Genomic DNA, 20,049 nt, shown 5'->3' on the forward strand with positions numbered 1-20,049 from the left:
TTTGTATGCAACCAATAAATTGCATTTTGCTATTTGGTGGTTTGACTTTAAGGGGAAGAGCAATTGGAATTGAAACAGAAACTTAATGTCATTTATGGAAATTCCTTCTCAGTACATTCCACCAAGTTGACATATTGAATAATGTTTGTGCAATCCAGCAATTATAGCTTGTACACCAAAAAAAAGACTGTTCCTAATATTAATGGACAAATACTTACATCTGCCCATTGGCAAATATTAACTCATTTATTTTAAATGGGTTAATGCCTGTGTTATGATAACATGCAGAGATTATCATAAACATGTGTTAAGTAGTTACTGCTGATATCGCCAGCAGCATATTTCTAGGCTATAATTATCTTGCTGCATCCTTGTGAACATTTCTCAGCCCAAAAAAAACATTTTTAGATGCTTATTTTCCTAAACTAATAATTTACACTAATTATAAATTCCCTCCATGCTCTAAACTTTATGAAATGTTCTCTCCTTTCCTTTCAGGGTTGTTTAATTTACAAACTGCATTTGTTAGTACATTTTCTATTTATTTCTGACCTTTCCTTGCCCTCCAAAATTGTTAACCTGGTGCTTCATTATAACTTCCAACAGAGCTTGGAGTCCTTTGTTATTGAAATATGCTGTTCTCTGCTAGCAATCAGCCATTTGTGCCTATAATTGCACACTCTTGTTTGAGATTTAGACATAATTGGCTTATTAGGTGCTTGAGAAGTGTTAAAGAATTGTTGTTTGAGATGTATTGTGATTGGCTGATATTTCTTATTACAATTAACATCCATTTTTTGGTAGAATCATATTACGGAATTATGGGCTCTTATGTTTTGCAGTTAAAGTGGCCTCGATCATTTTGAATATTTTGTTCAAGAGTAATTTGATGCCACAGTTCCTGATGGATATACTAATTAAACACATTATTTGAAAAACACTGTACTTTGAATTCAAAAGCTTTGCAATTTTGTGATTGTCCCCATATGTTGCATGCATATATTTTGAAGGGGAAAAACAACATTATCCATTGGAATTACGTACACATTGAAGCATTGTAAGATTCACTCCTTTCTAAGTTTATCGATTTCATTACAGGACAGCTTTCCCTCTCGTTTTGGAGGAATTCATTTTGTCAATCAGCCTTGGTATATTCATGCACTTTATACCGTCATTAGGCCCTTCCTCAAAGAGAAGACCAGAAAAAGGGTAAGACAAACAGATTGATATCTAAAGCCATGTTCAATCTCTACATTAAAAGTATCTGTGCCATATACTTGAAAATTTGCTATTTATTATGTTCACTAAAAGGTAATAGATTATTCAGAGCAATGGGGTCTTATAATAATTTAAGAGGACTATCTTTATGCAGTTTCTTTAAGCTGTACTCTATTCAAGTACAACTGCCCACTGGGAGTACAGAATCAGTTCATTTATCTTGTGTGCACAGACACAGCAATGAATTTTGATCAGATTTGCTACATTGTGCCACATATGTAAACAAAAAGGCTTTGCCAAACAAGTCGTCATGTTAAACGGTGTTTGTTTAACATGACACTTTGCTGTTCAGGGTGGGTTTATGACTTTGCAGTCTCAGTAGGAAGCCTTATCTACTGATAGCACATATGGGAAACTCTGGTGTGCTCCGCACACATTACAATACATGACTGTGTTTATAATATGTGCTCTCAGCATGCAAGGCTCCCCACATGGAAAGCTGAGTTGAAAAATCATCCTTTATAATATTTCTTCCATGAAAGCGTGGATTTACACTGAATTACTTTGTTACTGAATGCTATCTTTTCCCTACGTCCCTGTTGCAATGTATATCTATTTTTCAGCAGCAGTCATAAATATGAGTAGGAACATTGAAACTTATGTAACATCATTATGCATATTTTGACAGATAATTTTTGATGGATTTATGCCTTTAAGAATCCAAGTGAGGTATAAACTTGGAAACTAAACACTGATTATGCACTGAGGGAAGGCTCCTATCCTCACTGTAAATTGCAGGGGCAACCCTGCCTCTAATTGGCTAACTCAGCTCACTTTAACTTTTCAGGTACTGTTCTTTTAATTAGTATAAGGTGGAACTTCTATTGGCATCCAGGAGGAAATGCAGACAATCAAATGTCAGCAAATCTGTCCCATACCAGAAGTGGTGGCCAATGCTGGAATGATGAAGGCCTGGGAGGAAGCCCCCAAACCTAGATGAGTCCAGGTTCTCACTGGAGTTGGGTTGGCAAGGGGTTCTGTATGCATCCTGGATTATGCAGGGGAAGGGTGAAGATTGGGAGTCCAGCAGTGAGGAGGTGTCCCTGGTTGGTTGAGTGAGCCCTGGAAGTAGGAAACTCCACCCAGCCCCTCCACCCATGTCCTTCCACTGACCAGGACCAGGATGCAGCAATGAAAAAAAAGCATCATTCATCACTGAGACTGGAACTGGTGGACAACAAAGAAGTAACAGGGTCCCTATTCAGACTACACTAGCGTTAGAAAAGCAGGGAGGATCACCAACAGCACTAGCAACATCATGAAGCAGTAAGGCAACATCAACAGCTTGACCATCAAGCAATACAGCATCAACAATGTCACAAGCAAATAACACAATATTAACAGCATCAGGTAAACTCATCCAACAACATGCACAACATCACTGTGCAGAATGTGTGCAATTCACCAATGAGAGTGACAAATCCGAAATCTTCAAGATGGAGGTAGAACATCCTGCAACCTACGAAAAACCCGAAATCATATTTTGAGAAAATAAAGTAAAGCTAAAATGATTCTGAAAACGGACAAATTATTTCTAAAATCCATAATCTCTAATTAAGGAAAAATAAATGTTTTGAACTGTTATAATGATAAAGAGTGTTTTTGAAGGAAAATAAGTTTTATGTTATTTAGAGAGGTATGAACTAATTATTAGAAGATTGCACGTTTGGGGTGCCATATTACTGCTGCACAAGAGTTATGTAACAAGCAATAATGTTCAACCATCAATCCACCGGCCATATGGCAAAAGCTGCCATATGATTATTTCTAATTAATGGGAGCCAGAAAACATAGCATAAATTAAATACGCATTGGATTTAAACAAACAAATTTGAAGTGCTTGCACATTTTAAGGGAAAATTAGAGAGTATATGTTTAACCTGCACTCAACGTTTAAGCTGATAAACTCTGAGATCTGCCTGGACTCGTTTGCACACAGGGGCTAATTGTTTTTTTGTTGGTCATTGCTTGTAAATCTCAAGCTCCTCCCACTGGTTGGAAGGAACCAACAGGAAGTTTGTAACCAAAGCAGAAAATGCAGAAGGAATTCAGTAGGTCTGGCAGCATCGTTGTAGAGAGAGAAACGAAGTCATTGGAGTCAACATTAATTCTGTTTCTGTTTCCACAAATGCTGCCAGACTTGCTGGGTTTCACCAGCAGTTTCAGGTCAGCAGTATATGCATGATTTTGCCCCAAGTGTAGCACAGAATTTGCATCTGTGAAGAATGTTGACTTCTGGTGCATAATATGATTATTATTTTTTAAACTAATAGTTTGAATCATATTGTTGTTTCATTATTTATGCTATCTATGTTTATATGCTGTTTGCTGCATTGTCTTTCTAGATATTTATGCATGGAAATAACCTGAACAGTCTTCACCAACTTATACACCCGGAAATCCTGCCATCAGAATTTGGAGGAATGCTGCCACCTTATGACATGGGAACCTGGGCACGAACTCTGCTGGAGCATGAATATGATGATGACAATGAATATGTCAGTGATTCCTATAATATGTCTTTCAAAGATGTAGAAAAGAGCCTCTCTCCAAAGTCTATGAAGAGGTGTGAATTCTTCTGTTTACCCAACCCGTGTGATCATTTATACATGGTTAAGATAAATTTATCATCAAATAGAAAACCTGCTAAATAAATAAACAGGAAATTCTAAGCTCTGATAGTAAGTAGGTAACACAGATTGGAAGCAGTTCAGGGAAAGTTTACTAGACTAATACTAGGAATGAGAGGATTGCCTTAAGAGGAAAGGCTTGGCACACTAGTGCTGTATCCTGCGGAGTTTAGGGGAGTGAGAAGTGACTAAATTAAAACATATAAGATCATTCAGGGATTTGACTGGGTAGATAAGGAAAGGATGTTTTCACTTGTAGGAGAAACTAGAAGTAGGGACCATTGTTTAGAAATAAGGGTGTGTGTGCCCATTTAAAACAGATGAAGAAATTTTCTTTTGCTCAAGCATCATGAGTCTTTGGAATTTCCTTCCACAAAAGGCCATGGATGCATAATCTTTATTTTTTTTTGTTAGGCAAAGGTAGGTAGATTCTTGATTATCAAGGAGATAAAAGATTATTAGCACAAGCACAATCCTAGAAATTTCTCAAGGTTATATTTAGAACGTCAACGAGGAATAGTCCCTGTCCTGAAGTGGAGATTAAAAGATCACTAATTTTTTTTTAGTCCTCATTGGTATATTAGCTTATATCTATAATATATCTACAGGCAACTTTCCTAATCAATAATTTCTACTTTGTGTTTGCTGCCTCACTGCCAACAAGCTTCAAGAGACTGTCAGGAGAGGGATTGGGTGCAGCCAACTGGCTCAACATTAAATAATGTAAAACATTTTCCTTGCTTTGTGGTAACAGCATCTTGTTGATGTGCCTGGAAACCCTAAACAGAACAGACTATTCATGGTCTGCACTACTCAGATCAGCCCCATTTGGCATAAAACTCTTCAACAGAGGAATTAACGCATGTAATGTCTGTTTTTAGGCTGCTGTCTGTAAAATGTATCTGATGAATTTGGTAGGAGACCAAATGCTTCTAAAAATTAGGGAAAAGCTTTTCTGTCATTAACACGGTCAGCATTTTGCAATTCCTACCCCATGATGACAGTGCAATGCAAAAATGCTTTGTGACGACATTGCATTTATAAAATTAGTTGTAATTCTTGTACCTTAGAAAGTGTAGCTTATTTGGGTTGTTTGTGACTGAATTTTGGAATTAACAGGATGGAATATGAGTTTTCTGTTCAAATCAAGTTTTCTGTTTGATCCTGGAGAAACACTGAAAATGATATAATTTTACGTTAATTGAAAAACAGAAGAGTTGAAAATGTTCAAAAACTGACCACATACATTCAACGAAAGCTGTCCTCACTAAGTTTCATCTGTAGTGACCAGTTCCACTCTTTTTCGCAGAGTGGAACCTCAGTAAGGCACCCACTGCTTGTTTTTCCCAATTAAATTTTGCCTTGAAATTGTAAATCTGTTCTTGGAAGCTTGCAATTTGTTATCAATATTTTGCCAGCTTTTGTCAAATTCATTAAAATCATAAACTGACAGATGAGATTACTTACAAACACTGACTGCAGGGACAAGAAGCAGCTATTTAATTATCCTAGTTTAGACCTTTTGTTCACAAATTGTTAAACCATTTTACTCATTGATGCCTTGAAGGATATAGCTCCAAAGGACTCCAGTGGTACATTGTGCCTGTGACCGCTCTCTGAAAGTGCTATCTAATTAGTTCCAATCCTTTATTTTTCCCTATTGCCCTGGGAATTTTCACCCTTATAATGGGTGTCCATCCAATTCCTTTTGAATATTCCTCTTGAATCTGCTCATATTGCCATGTCCCTCACACACCCTCTTTCAGAATATTATTGAATATTTGTGCTCTATATATATATATATATATATATATATTTATATACTCTTTTTCTGATGTCCCTTTTGTCATTCATCTTAAATCTGGTGACTCTCACTTCTACCACTTGAGCCAGTTTTACTTATTGACTCATTCATTAATATCCATGATTCAAAATATATCTGTAAAATTTCCTTCATGTACTGAGAAAAACATCCCAGCTTCTCAAATAATTCTCTAAAAAGTGAAGACTCACCTTTGGTTCTATTTAAATAAAACTATTCCACTTCCTGTCTGTGGACCCTTGGCATCCTTCTTAAAGTGTGATGTCTAAAATTGAATATGATGTTACTGTAACCCAACACCCCCCCCCCCCTTAACATAAACCAGCAACACAGGAAAGATTTTTCCCAGTCAGTAATCTGTGAAAATCTGAGAGGCAAAGAACTATTTAAAGTAAAAATTAACAACTTTATTTCTTAAAGTATAACAGAGAATAATTAGCGAGCAACTCTTTTCAACTCCTTCCTCTCACCTATCTTTTCCTTTCCCTTCTATAATACTAGTCCGATAAAACCCCCGATTACGATTTACTAAAAAAAATCAAATTTCAAAACCAGCCAGCTGAGAAATCTTCTCTTTGTCGATTTGCTGTCCTGGTCAGTGTCAATGTATTTCTCTATGTCCACTCCTTGTCTAGACAGATACGACTCAGACAGTTCTGACTAGCAGTCTACATATGTAGGTCTTGTGGCAGTTCTCCTCCAACTGTTCAATTTTCCCCGGTCTTCTACCCCAAAGCATCAGATTGTTTCATTGGTTTTTAATATTGTCAATATACTAAATACAAACTTGATTGGATATTGGTATTTTGGGGTATAATTTAAACTAATTAGCCAAAATTGAATTTGTTTATGTCTCTAGGCAACCAGCTACATTGATTGCTGGACCAAAAGGTTGTTATATCTTGTTCTGAATACTTGGTACTGTCAGGTAGTTCTGTTAACTTTTAATTTTCTTAAAGGTATGGTACATCCACACTTTCATAACACTTCATATGAGGTGAAACGTTGTTTTCTACATGTCATTTGGTTTTATGCTCTATGCCTGTACTAATAAAACCAAGAATTTCTATGTATGTTTATAATAGTTTTCTCAACTTACACTGGCACCTTTAAAAATTTCTGTACATTGAGCCCAAGGGATCCTGCAATAATACCCCCAACTTACCTGGTGCACTTCATCCTCATCCACATAACTTGTCCATATAGATTTTCAAAGATGGTCTAAGATCTTGAAACAGTGTTAATTTACTGCTAGTACCATAAAAGGGACATAGCTTCTACACAGATCGTCTGTGCCAATCCATGTGAGGATTGCTGCACAGCGTCAGTCAAAAGGACTCCCTATCAGAAGCTGAGCCCAAAGAAAAGTGCAGGGTTGGGCCGAAGGGCCTGTTTCCACACTGTAAGTAATCTAATCTAATCTAATCGTCTGTGCCAATCCATGTGAGGATTGCTGCACAGCATCAGTCAAAAGGACTCCCTATCAGAAGCTGAGCCCAAAGAAAAGTGCAGGGTTTTTTTGTCTGACCTGGATTATGTATCGAGACTTCAACCTAGGTTGGAAGATTTGGGCTGTTATATATTTAAAAAGGACAGTGGTCTTAATGCTAATCCATAGGGATCATCAGTGTAGACTTCCCTCTAGTCTAAAAATGAATTATTCACTGCTACGTTCACCACCTTTAAGTTACTTGGGTAAAAATGACTATTAATGGATAACAATCCTTTTTTTGGGCACAGCTTTGTCAATTTCTGGCCAGTTTATAGAAACATCTATTTTTGTTCTGGTTGGTTCCAAATCCATCATAGTCACTTGTCCATTTCCGTCTTTGGATGAACATCATTGAACACAATTTACAGCCAGTACTGCAGGTTACTTCTTTATTTTCTCAATCAGTCAGTTTAACACTGCAACTTTAAAATGTATCAGATTACAAACAAAGCTGCCTCAGACTCACTACTGAGATTTAAGTATTACTCGTGCTGGTGAGGGATAGCTGGCTTGGCTTCAGTCACTCTGCTGGGTCTGTCCTTTTTATCTGAACTCCAAAATCAGGTTACTCCTTCTGCGATGGTCCTAGGTTACACTGCCAAAGTCTTCAAAACACATATTTTTATCCATTTTTGCTTAAAGTTTGACTCTTGCCCAGGACCTTTGTGGCTCTAAGCTCACCCATCCAAAGGTTGTATAGATGAGAAACGTCTGTTTCATTGTCCTCCCTTCTGTTTTGTTAATTGAATTTAATAGCCTTAATAACCTCGAAGATCAAACCTTTTTTTAGGAGCCCTTATCACCAGATTTCTGTTGAACAACCTTGCAAACTAGGCTCATGATCCTGTGAAATTGGCTATTTGCTTTCTCCTCATCCTTTTAGTGACTTCGATGTCAACCATTCTGGTACAGTTTTGGAATTAAAGCGCAGGCATATGGCTACACACATGAAGGAAAAATATTAATCATTGATGCTGCAATGCCCTTGATTCAATGATGATCAGGAATAAAGAAATGTCTCACCCTTAGGAAATGAATCTGCACACTCTTAAAGGATGCCTGAATCAGAAATTACATGCACATTTTTAATATTTAAAATTCTGCAGATACAAGAGAAGATAATAAAGCAGGCTACTGTGATGAAAGCTTGACCTGTTATGGACCTTTCACATTCAGCATTAATTGTATTTGACAGTTATGTGCAGTTATTGATTTCAGAATCTGCTCATGTTGATTGTTCCAAGGTCAGTTCATAATTTCTCCCTTGTTTTTCTGGAGATGCAGAGTCATGCCAGGAATGATTCCACAGCCACCCACTGTTTTTCAGTGCCTTCCCTAAATGACCATTTTACAACTTTGTACCTATTTGCTTACTCATGATAAGTCTTAGAAATTTTTTTTAAAATGTCACTCACAACATATTTGTTGCCTAGTCCTCATGCTGAACACACTTTCATTTTGCTTACAGATCCCAGTCAGTGGTTGAACCTGGAGTTCTGAAACACATAGATAAAGATGATGAGAATACCCAACCATTACTTTCCCTGGACTGACAGCTTCCAGGCCACACATTAATCATGAAAGAGAAAAGCACTTCTTCAGGATGAGTAGAGTAACACAGAGGATTCTGTGTAAATTATGATGGTAATATGTCACTTGGTATGAACATTTCAAATTAGAAATAGGCTGTAATATTTGCAGTACATCCTTGCCTGCCTGTTTGGGTGGTAGCTATTGGTAAATTATGTCTTTATTCAAAAAGTGGAAGTGCCAACTTTATTGTAAATACATTTTCTTATCATCATTGAAAAGTATTCAAAATCAAATTCAAGTTTAGTCAGAATTCAATGTAAAATAACAGTGAAAAATATTTTCTGAGCCAAGTTTACATGTTATGCAGCCTGTACTAAATGCTGTCTGTTTAATCTTTTGTTCTGACCAACAGCCTTTTCCTTCAAAAAGGTTATATTTTGGTAAGAGAGAAGGACACTTTGCCCAAGTAAAGGGTTAAGTACTTCTTGACAGTTTGATTGTTTTATGGCAACACTATAAGAATAACACTTGCTTTTGTATATGGCTTTATCACAATGAGAATGCCTCAAGTCCGCCATTTAGAAGCATTCTTTTATGATGCACAGTGCAAAACAGACACAATTTTCCATGATAAGTAATAGGTAGGAAGAGAATCCTGGGAAAGATCTGGGACCCTTATTCTAAAAATTTCACTTCAAATCTCCTTGCAATGACAATATGTGAGAAATCTATTTGCGCTCTCTTACAATAGCATCACTTTTTTCACAGAATTACAATTTATAACACAGAAAGTGGCCATTTGGTGTTTATGCCCCAACTAAGCATCCTCCCATCTTCATTCATCTTACTCAATAGTGGTAGAAAAAGGCAATTTCCAACCGTTTAACTAGTCTAAAAATCACAAATCTTCTGTCCATTTCTTTCAATCTCTCAACAGCCCTGCCTACTGAAAACATACCCACTAACTTATTAAAATTAATATTTTTTGTTACTTGTTGGGCAGATCCTTTCACGTGTTTATTTTCATTTATATATGTAAGTTATATTTCATTTGTGTTCACTTTTTTTTTCATGTAAATTATGCTTCCTCTATTCCCCATTGATATATGTTTCCCTATCCCGTGTAAATGTTGAGTTTTGCTCTCAGATCCACTTTCTGTATTGTGCAGCTTTCTCAAGTACTTCAATATGATCACACCTAGGCACCTTATTTTGAAAGATAAGCAGCACAACGCTTACTTCAAAATACATTTAACTCTGTTTCATAACACTGTACAATCTTTGTACTTCCTGTTATTTCAGATCATCCTTTTGCAGCTTGGATTCAGAACTGCACATATTCCTCAAGATTCAGTGTTTTATAGTAGCTAATAATTTCTCTCTCTGATTCATGCTCTGTTCTTCAAGTGAGATAATCCAAAGTTCTGTTTGCCTTTTTGCTGACCAGTCCAGTGTTAATAATATCACAATTTTTTCTTTAAATATCCATTTAACTTGGGATGAAAGTAAATGAATTGATTATATTGTCAGGATGGAGGCATTCTTTAGACTAAGTTTAAGATTTGCGGTTGTGAGTTCATTTTAATATCTTATATCCATCTGAGAGGACAAACATCACTTCAATTTAATATTTTATTCAATATATTGAGTCTGTGACTGTGTATCACTCCCTCAATGCTTCATTGGACTATCAATCTGGGTTCTCTGCTCAAGTAATTGGAATAGGGAATTGGGGTAGAACTTCCACAGTCAAAGACAAGAGGGTTATGTATGACCCAAAGTTGACATAAAATGTATAAATATTCTATAAGATGTTAAGGTTATGAGCTTAATTTTATATTTCTATTGTTTATAAATAAAGTTGCCACCAAGTACGGGAATAAACTAGACACAAACAATGGACAGTAACACCAGAAACATCTATAATTGAAATTCATAGCTTCCTTAAGGAGATTACAAAGTGAAATGCAGAAACAGCCCAGGCAGAGGATGGACATTAATTAGAAAATGTTCTGAATTTAATTATATGAATGGATAATTTCAGTTTAGTAGGATTTGTTAATTCCTAACCAGCTGAGATACAAATAACTGGTAGGGTTCATCCAGGAAATTAAGTGAATGTCATGTAATTTGAAAAAAAAGACGAACGTGAAGTTTGACTCAAATGCTGATTGAACTTTTATTCTGAGTTATTAAGTTAAAATTCTGAATCCAAAATAGAGTCAACAGTGCTAAAGCTAAAACATACTGAAAGAAGAAAATATAATGCATTATTGGAGAGAGGGGCAGAGACACCTGGGGAGTTAGTTTTCCATTGTGACTTCAATAAAGAAAAATCAGCAAGGAAAATTGTTGCCAATAGGCATGTTATGCCCTGCTGCAGCTGCAAGTCTCAGCCAATAGATTCCTTATTATAATACTTGAAGTGTCAGTAAATAATCTTTAACAAATAGATTGTGTTGATAAATTTAATTAAGTATTTCTTGCCTGTAATATTTTCTGCCAGTCAATGTAATTTGATAATTATAATTTTCATAAAATATGTTTTCTTACATTGCTATTCTGATGAACAGAACAAATGCACTCTTTCCATGTGTAATTCAATCCTTCTCGATAAAACGTTAGTGTAGATTGGGAACGTAGGATGTTACCATACGTACAGTGGTCACTTTTGTACTCCTTGCTTTAATTTATTTTAAAGTAAGGATGCCGATTGGCCTATTGATTTTGTATTACTTCCATTCTTGTGACTCCCATTGTTATGATTTGTCCATGGGCTACCTTTATTTATGACTGGAATGTGAAGTACTTATTTAAACAAAAGTGTATTTTTGTTAAATAGATCAGGTCACTGAAATAATGAACAGCAGATAGAAGCTCTCAGGAAAAATAGAAGAGTTTGTTTTGCACAATCTTTTGTTTTTATTGCAGCTTAATTTATTTTTCAGTATTGCTTGTAGAGTTATAGAATAATTAGACAATTTTCACTATATTAATGAAAGAAAATAGAATATACAGAATCAGAGATGTAAAAACAAATAAACCATATAAAGCAAAATAATCTCGGAGCATGCATACAGTAAAGATACCACTGAAAGGTATTTTCTTACCTATCTGACAAAAATGATTTGTGCTAAAACTACAGTGTTAGTTCTGAGACTGTCAACATGACCTGCATTATACTGTAACCTTTTGAAGAGTACTGTATGCTTAAAACGTTTCTCCCTTAATCGTGAATTCTCATTTCCTGTATTTATTATTCTTTACTTAAGGTTAGAAAAAATACTTTCTCTTCCATAATTCACAATGCTATTTTTCACATCTGAAACAAGGACGTGCAAATTATTAGTCATTTGCTCTGGATACCAGATATCACAGATCTTGTTGAAGGGACAGACTCCATACTGGGTATCTGCTATATTCTCATCGTTGTAGGTTTTTTTTCTCCCAAATCTATCTTTTGAGACTTACTATGTAACTTCGCTTCGTGACTGTGAACATTGTATAGAATATTTGAAGAAAAAGAATTGAGAGGAACAGCATGGAACTGATTTTAGAATGTTGTTGTGCTAGCAGCACTCTGTATGGAGATTACATTTACACCTCAAAAAATACTTATTTTTAACCAATTAAAGTTTGAAGTCAATCACAACATCTGACACAATATAAATAATATGCAGGTATAGCATTCTTTTCAAGGAGGGAATCAATAAAGTTAAACAATCTCCTCTTCTTTAAAGTCATACATTGTCAGAGTCATTATGGGAGTAAAGAAGGCCATTCAGCCCATTGAACCCATGCCAAATGTCTTAAGAGCAATAAAGTAAATTCCTTATTCTGTTCCCATAGCCCTGTACACTTATTTCTTACGAGTGCTGAAACATTTTCTTTTTGAAATTGTTAATCATCTCTGCTTTCACTAACATTATAGGCTGTAAGTTCCAGGATATATAATTTGCAGTGTAAATTGCTCTTCCTCACATGCTCCCCTAGTATCTTTTGCCCAATTTGTTCAATCTATGTCCCCTGGTCTTTGTACAATCAGATAGTGGAATTAACTTTTCTTGGTTTACCTATCACAATCTTGTGTCCAGTATCAAATTCCCCTCAATTTCCATAGTTCCAAAGAGAACAACCCCAACTTTTCCAGCCAAATATTATAATGAAAATCCATCTTCCCTGAAACCATTCTGGTAAATCTATTCTGCACACTTTCAAAGACTTTCATATCTGTCTTAAACTGTGTAGATAAAATCTGGACACAATACTCTAATTGTGGCTTCAATTGGGCATTACACAAGTTCAACATCATGTTCCTGCTTTTGTACTCTGAGCCTCAATGAAATTTAAGACTCCATGTTCTTTTATAACTGCATTCTCAATATACCCCAATACTTAAAAAGATCTATACACGTGAACTGCTAACCTAAGTACCTTTTAATGAACTGTGCCATTCCAGCTATATTATCTTTCCCTATTCCTTCTGCCAATATGCTTCACCTCAAACTTCTTTGCATTAAATCCATCTGTCATTTATCCAGTTATTATGTCAGACTATTTCAGTCTTTTTGCTGTCAGTTGACCCACTTCATTCCACGAAATCTAGCAATGCATCTTTTCTAGTTGGATTAAAAAGTGTTGGTCAAGGAAATTCTCCTGAATATATTTCAGATATTCTTTCTCCTCTTTTTTTGTACTCTAATATCATCATCACTCTATACTTCTTGCACGTCTCTGTCGGTTTGCTATTCTGTTTAAAGGCCTACAGTAGCATTAGCTTTATGCTTTGGAACTCTTAACTAACCAAATTATGTCGTTGGTCTCTTTAGCGTATCCTGACTTTTCTAAATTACAATGTCCTTCCTATCAGTACTTCAATCTGACTTTCTTGTTATCTGTTGACTATCTATTCGGACTACATTGTGTCCTTGAAGACTTATTACCTGTTTTTAATCATTTCAAACCACCTTTACTTATTACCATTATGTCATGTTGGCACAGCTTCATTTGTACCTGAAGGTTAAAAACATTATTCAGCATACTTTATGTATTTACTTGCATGCATTGTAAACCTATCATTGTATATTTTATAATCTTTTTCATGTATTCTTAATTAATATGGTGCCTGTTTCCTCTATTACAATTGAATACCCTCCTTTTTATTCCTTTTCTCTATGTTGGTTCCATTTTAATTTATTTCCCCTAACCATATTATAGTGAACCTGGTTTTGAGGACATCAGTTTCAGTTCTGTTAAGTGACTGTCGCTTTTGAATAGATGCCCCCTGACTCAGAACTAGTCTCATCTCCCTCAGACTCTGAAAGCTTTTCCCCCTGCACCATGCTTCAAGCCAACCATTCGTTGTCTTTCTCTATTGTTCCCTCTATTCCTAGCACTTGAAACTGGAAGTACCTGACAGCTCACTACCACCACGGCCTTACAAATAACTTTCTCCCTAGCTCATGAAAATCTGACTACAGGACCCCAACACTTAAATTATTTGTGCTGTTAAATCCAATAAGCATGACAAGTTTTGAATCACTACCTTCCTCCTGAAGAATATTCTGCTCCCAAATGCAATGACTTTTACTCTCAAATTCATGATGTTTATAGAAATGCATGGTCACAAGAGATGTGCTAGAGAACTGGAGGACTGCCAGGGTAGTGCCATTATTAAGATGTGGAGGTGCCAGTGTAAGACTGGGTGGCCAAAGTTAAAAATCACACAACACCAGGTTATAGTCCAACAGGTTTATTTGGAAGTACAAGTTTTCTGAGCACTACTCCTTCATCAGGTAGATGATGGAGCAGGATAATAGAACATAGAATTTATAGTGAATTTTTATAATAAATTCTTTGCCCTATGATCCTGCTCCACTAGCTACCTGATGAAAGAGCAATGCACTGGAAGTTTGTAATTCCAAATAAATCTGTTGGACTATAATCCGATGTTGTGTGACCATTATTAAGAAAGCAAGGAAGGGACAGATTTGGAAATTACAGACCAATTATTGTAACCTCGTGGTAAGGATGTTATTACAATGAATTCTAAGGGACAGAAGATATTTATGCTTAGAGAGACACAGATTAATTGGGGATAATGAGCAAGGATTTGTTTAGGGAAGATTGTATTTGACTAATTTGATCAATTTGTTTGAGAACGTAACTAGGAGCACTGAGTGTTATGCATTTGCTGTGCATTTACAACAACTTTAGCACAGTGTTTGGTAAGATCTCTCATTACATACTGGTTAAGAAAGTAAGAGCCCATGGAACCAAAGACCAAAATTAGCTGAGAGGCAGGAAGCAGTAGATGGTGGTAGAAGAATGTTTCTGTGATTCGAAATTTGTTTCAAGTGGGGTTCCATAGGGCTCAGTGCTGAGGCCCTTGGTGTTTGTGGTGTACATTGTTTATTTGAACTTAAATGTATGGGGTATCATGAATGATAGGAAAATGGTGGAGTGATAAATAGTGAAGAAATAGGCTGCAACAGAATATCAACAGACAGCCCAAGTGACAGAACAATGGCAAATGAAATTCAACCTGGGAAAGTGAGATAATACACTTGGGAGGGCTAACAAGACAAAGGATAATGCTATGAGTAGTAGGACCTGGAAAGTACTGATCAGGGGAACCTTGGTACATATCCCCTCAGATCCCTGAAGGTAGCAGGGTAGATCGATAAGTTGGATAAGAAGGTGTCTAGTGTACTTACCTTTATTAGGCAAGGCAAAGAATACAAGAGCAAGGAGGTTATGCCTGGACTGTATAAAATGCTGGTTAGGCCACAGCTGGAGTATTGCACGCAGGTTTGGTCGTATTACAGGAAGGATGTGATATACTTGAGACAGTGCTGAGGAAGTTTATCTGGATGCTGCCTGGACTGGAGGGTTTGAGCTATGAAGAAAGATTGGATAAACTGGGATTGTTTTCCTTGGAGCAGCATAGACTATGAGGCTATTTGATAGAAATGTATAAGATTATTAAAAGCATAGATTGGGTGGATAGGATTTTTCCATTCTAAGAGGAGTCGGCAAAAAGATGGCTTAGACTTAAAATGAGAGGTAGAAGGCCAAGAGGAGAGGTGAGGAGAATCATTTTCACTCAGCGTGTGTGGAACTCACTGCTTGAAAGGGTGATTGAGTTAGCAATTCTTAAAATATTTAAGCAATATTTAGATAGTCACTTGTGTTGCCGTACCCAAATGCTGGAAAATGGATTTAGTGTAGTCAAATCTTTGTTGACCAGCATGGACACAGTGGGTCAAATGGTCTCTTTCTGTGCTGTTAATGTCTAAGAGCCTGACAGTCCATCTGACCATGGACCATTATAAAATGACTGCCCTTCGTTCTTTGCCCAGAGGCATTCCCTTTGTCATCGGTATCTTGGGCTGGACTGAAGTCCTGCAGTCTCATGGATATTATTCTGGTTGTGGCACACACAGCCCAAAGACTCTTGTACTTCCTGCCTCCTCTAAGTCTTCTGGACGCTGGCCCAACGACTATCCTGCACTCTTACTGTCTGCCGAGTGACCACTTCCTGGAATGTATGGTCAAGGAATCTCACATCCTTATTGATATTCTACGTTGACTCCATCTATCCCCCAGTCTCAGAAATCCTGAACTCCAGCTGAAGCAGTTGGAAATACTTCCTACAGCCTAATCCACCAAGGGACATGGAGTGTCCTGAGATCCCCATGTGGCACAGGAATTTCAAGCAACAGATCCCAGTTGTCCATTCATAGTCTAACCAATTCATATTCCCTCTTCTAGAATCTGATTAAAATCTATATACCGAATATATTCTCATGATAGTCAATCCCATCTAAGATTCAACCTTCAGACCAGAAATCATTTGTTTTGCATATATCATGTGCATAAGTAAACCTCAGACATTTGGCCCAAAAAATCCTTCATTTTTCATCTACCATGTAACAGTTTTGGGAACAGAGTTGTTAGAGACATTCTGTTGAGTTTTTGATTTTCAAAAGAATTTGCCCTTTGCTGAGTGAAAGAAGGAATACCAATTAACAACATTGGGACAGCTGTTAATATTAAATCCAGAACCATGGTCAGCATCCAGTGTTAGTGTTATTATGATGTGGAAAAGCCGGTGTTGAACTGGGGTAGACAAAGATAAAAATCACACAAGACGAGGTTATAGTTCAACAGATTAATTTGGAAGCGCTAGCTTTCGGAGCGCTGCTCCTTCCTGATGAAGGAACAGCACTCCGAAAGCTGGTGCTTCCAGATAAACCTGTTTGACTATAACTTCGTGTCATGTGATTTTTAACAGTATCATTATTGGTATTCCTGAAAAGAAGCAGCTTGAATTTCAACACCTTAAAAATATCTCTGCTCAGAGAGTCATAGAGTTTTTAACTGCACAGAAAGAAGCCATTCGGTCATTTTTTTCCGCACTGGTCATCAAACCTCCATGTATTCTTAGATTAGATTACGTACAGTATGGAAATAGGCCCTTCGGCCCAACAAGTCCACACCGAAGCGCAACCCACCCAGACCTGTTCCCCGACATTTACCCCGTTACCTAACACTATGGGCAATTTAGCGTGGCCAGTTCACCTAACCTGCACATTTTCTGGACTGTGGGAGGAAACTGGAGCACCCGGAGGAAACCCACGCCAACACAGGGAGAATGTGCAAACTCCACACAGTCAGTCGCCTGAGACGGGAATTGAACCCAGGTCTCTGGCGCTGTGAGGCAACGGTGCTAGCCACTGTGCCACCGTGCCATCCATTCTAGTCCCATTTTCCAGCACTTGGCCTGTAGCCTTGTATTCAATGGTGTTTCAAGTATTCATCTAAATAATTCTTAAATGTCTTGAGGACTCCCATCCAAAGTACCCTTACAGTCAGTGAGTTTCAGATACCCACCATCCTCAGGGGGATTGCTTTGTCCCCTTCAAATCCTCTCTGAACTTTTTGCTCTTACTGTAAAACTGTGATCCCAAACATTGACCTCTCCACAAAGGGGAAATGTTCCTACCTCATCTAAACCATTCAGAACTTTGCATTCCTCAGTCAGGATACCCTCAGCCTTTTCTGTTCTAAGTAAAATAACCCCGCCTATCTAGTCTCTTCATAGCTGATGCGTTCCAGCCCAGGTAACATCCAAATAAATCTCTTCTGTATCCTTTCTAATACAATCAATCCTTCCGATAAGTGTAGTGACTAATTCCACACATAGTACTCTAGCTGTGGCCTAACTAATGTCATATACAGCTACATTATTACTTTCTTGCACCTGCCTTCAAAGCCTTGACTGATATAGGCAGATATCCCATATGCCTTCTTAACCACCTTATTCTTTCATACAGCTGTCTTCAAGGAGCTACAGACATACACTAAGGTCCTCTGTACTTTCTAGGAACCTAGCATTAAACATGTACTCTCTTGCTTTTTAGTCCTTGCAAAATGCATCACCTCACACTTTACAGAATTAAATTACATTTGCTACTATTTAGCCCATCTGATGAGCTGTAGTCTAAGGCTTTTCTCCTCGCTATTTACCATAACACCAATTTTCATGTTGCAAACTTACTTATCATACTTCTTATATTCAAGTCTAAATTATTAATGTACACAACAAACAGCAATAGATCCAGCAACAAATCCAGTGGTATGCTACTAGTCACAGACTTTCATTCACAATAACATCCTTCAACCATCATCCTCTGCTTCCTGCCACTAAGCCAGTATTGGATCCAATTTGTCAAACTGTCCTAGATTCCATGGGTTCTTTGCATCTGCCATGTGAGACTTTGTCAAAAGCCTAACAGAAGTCCATGTAGACTACATCAATGTAATGCCGTCATCTACCTCCTCAAGTCAATTCCTTGATATATCAGTGAAATTCGTTAGACATCATCTCTTTATGAAGCCAAGCTGATTATGTTTGATTAGTCCTTGACCTTTCATGTGGAGGTTAATTCGGTCCTTTAGACTTCTTTCCAATAGCCTCCCTACCACAGATGTTAGACTTACTGATCTTTCCATAGTTTCCATGTTTATCCCTACTACTGTCTTGAATGATAGTGTATTAGCTGTCCTCCAGTGCTCTTTCATCTGCCCTGTAGCCAGATATATGAAAATTAATGTCAGAACCTTTTCAAACTCCTCTCTTGCTTCCCACAGCAGCCTGGATTACATCTTGGGGATTTTTCTACTTTCACGCCTGCTAAAACCTTATCCATCTCAATGTTAATGGGTAGTTTCTAACAAGACAATGATTATCATTAGATTTTTAATTCCAGTCTTATTTTTAAATTCAGATTCCACCATTTGCTAGAGTGAGATTTAAACCAGGTCCCTGGAATATTACCTGAGTCTCTGGATTTCTACTTCAGTAATAATATCATTGTGTAGGATTGCTATAATAACATTAGTCTCGAGTTTGGGTTTACTAGTCCACTACATCACCACCTCTTGTAGATGTCAATTCCTACTTTTTGCCTGAAAATTTGTGTCAAGTCCTGACTTTTATATGGGTATATAAAGTTGTATGAATTCTCAAGCATTATAAAGTTAAACACTTACTTATGGCTCTCTTTTATCTGGTTTGGAATATATATTGAGTTAAATTTAGTCACATTTCCTGACATGAGCAGAGATCAGAGAATTAGACTTTCATATTAAACCCCTACTTCCAACATTTGGCATGGTCTAGTTTCTGGTCTGCTCTCCATCCATCAAATGTCTGTATTGATAGCACAGAAGGAGGGTTTTGTTTCTGTCATGTCTGCCTTGGCTCCCTGAATAAGTAATTCACCTTCTCTCTGTAACCTTACATATGTTTGCTTTTTAGTTAATCCAATTCCCTCTTGAATGCCACACATGAACCTGCCTCCATTACATTCTCAGGCAGTGCCCAGAGACCGACCATTTCTTTGAAGTAAAAGTCAGATGGTGGGCCCTGCAAAGATATGCTGTCATAATTTAATGTACAGGGTTAATGGCTTGTGTGTAGGTTTCTCTCCATGTTGTCCCTGGAGAAAACCTGTTGAGGGTCATCCCATTGCATCAAGAAAGTCAAATTCCAGTAGGATACACGGCCTCCCCTCCTGACTTTTATATTGCTTTGAAGTTTTGTTAAGTGACATTGTGAATGAAGAACCCATGGTCTTCTTTCAAAGTATCAGAAAGAATTACTCTTCTTCCAAAGTATTTCAAGGTTGCTTCTAAAATGATGGAAAAACAAGTTAAGTATGAAAACTCACTTTGTAGTCTATTTTCAACATTCATTTCTATTCTTTTATCCTCGCTAAAATTAAATA

General features: G+C 37.1%; 1 protein-coding gene across 1 annotated transcript in view; it reads left to right on the forward strand.

Moving 5' to 3' along the window:
• clvs2 (clavesin 2) overlaps positions 1-14,495 on the forward strand; it is a 79,189-nt gene extending 64,694 nt beyond the window's left edge. The window contains exons 3-5 of the mRNA XM_043675061.1: positions 1,099-1,209; positions 3,624-3,844; positions 8,691-14,495. Of these exons, the coding sequence (XP_043530996.1) occupies positions 1,099-1,209; positions 3,624-3,844; positions 8,691-8,775 (417 nt within the window). The 3' untranslated portion in view covers positions 8,776-14,495. The remainder of the gene's footprint in view (positions 1-1,098; positions 1,210-3,623; positions 3,845-8,690) is intronic.
• Positions 14,496-20,049: the final 5,554 nt, after the last annotated feature.

This window comes from Chiloscyllium plagiosum, chromosome 3, assembly GCF_004010195.1.
Source record: "Chiloscyllium plagiosum isolate BGI_BamShark_2017 chromosome 3, ASM401019v2, whole genome shotgun sequence".
Lineage (NCBI taxonomy): Eukaryota > Metazoa > Chordata > Chondrichthyes > Orectolobiformes > Hemiscylliidae > Chiloscyllium > Chiloscyllium plagiosum.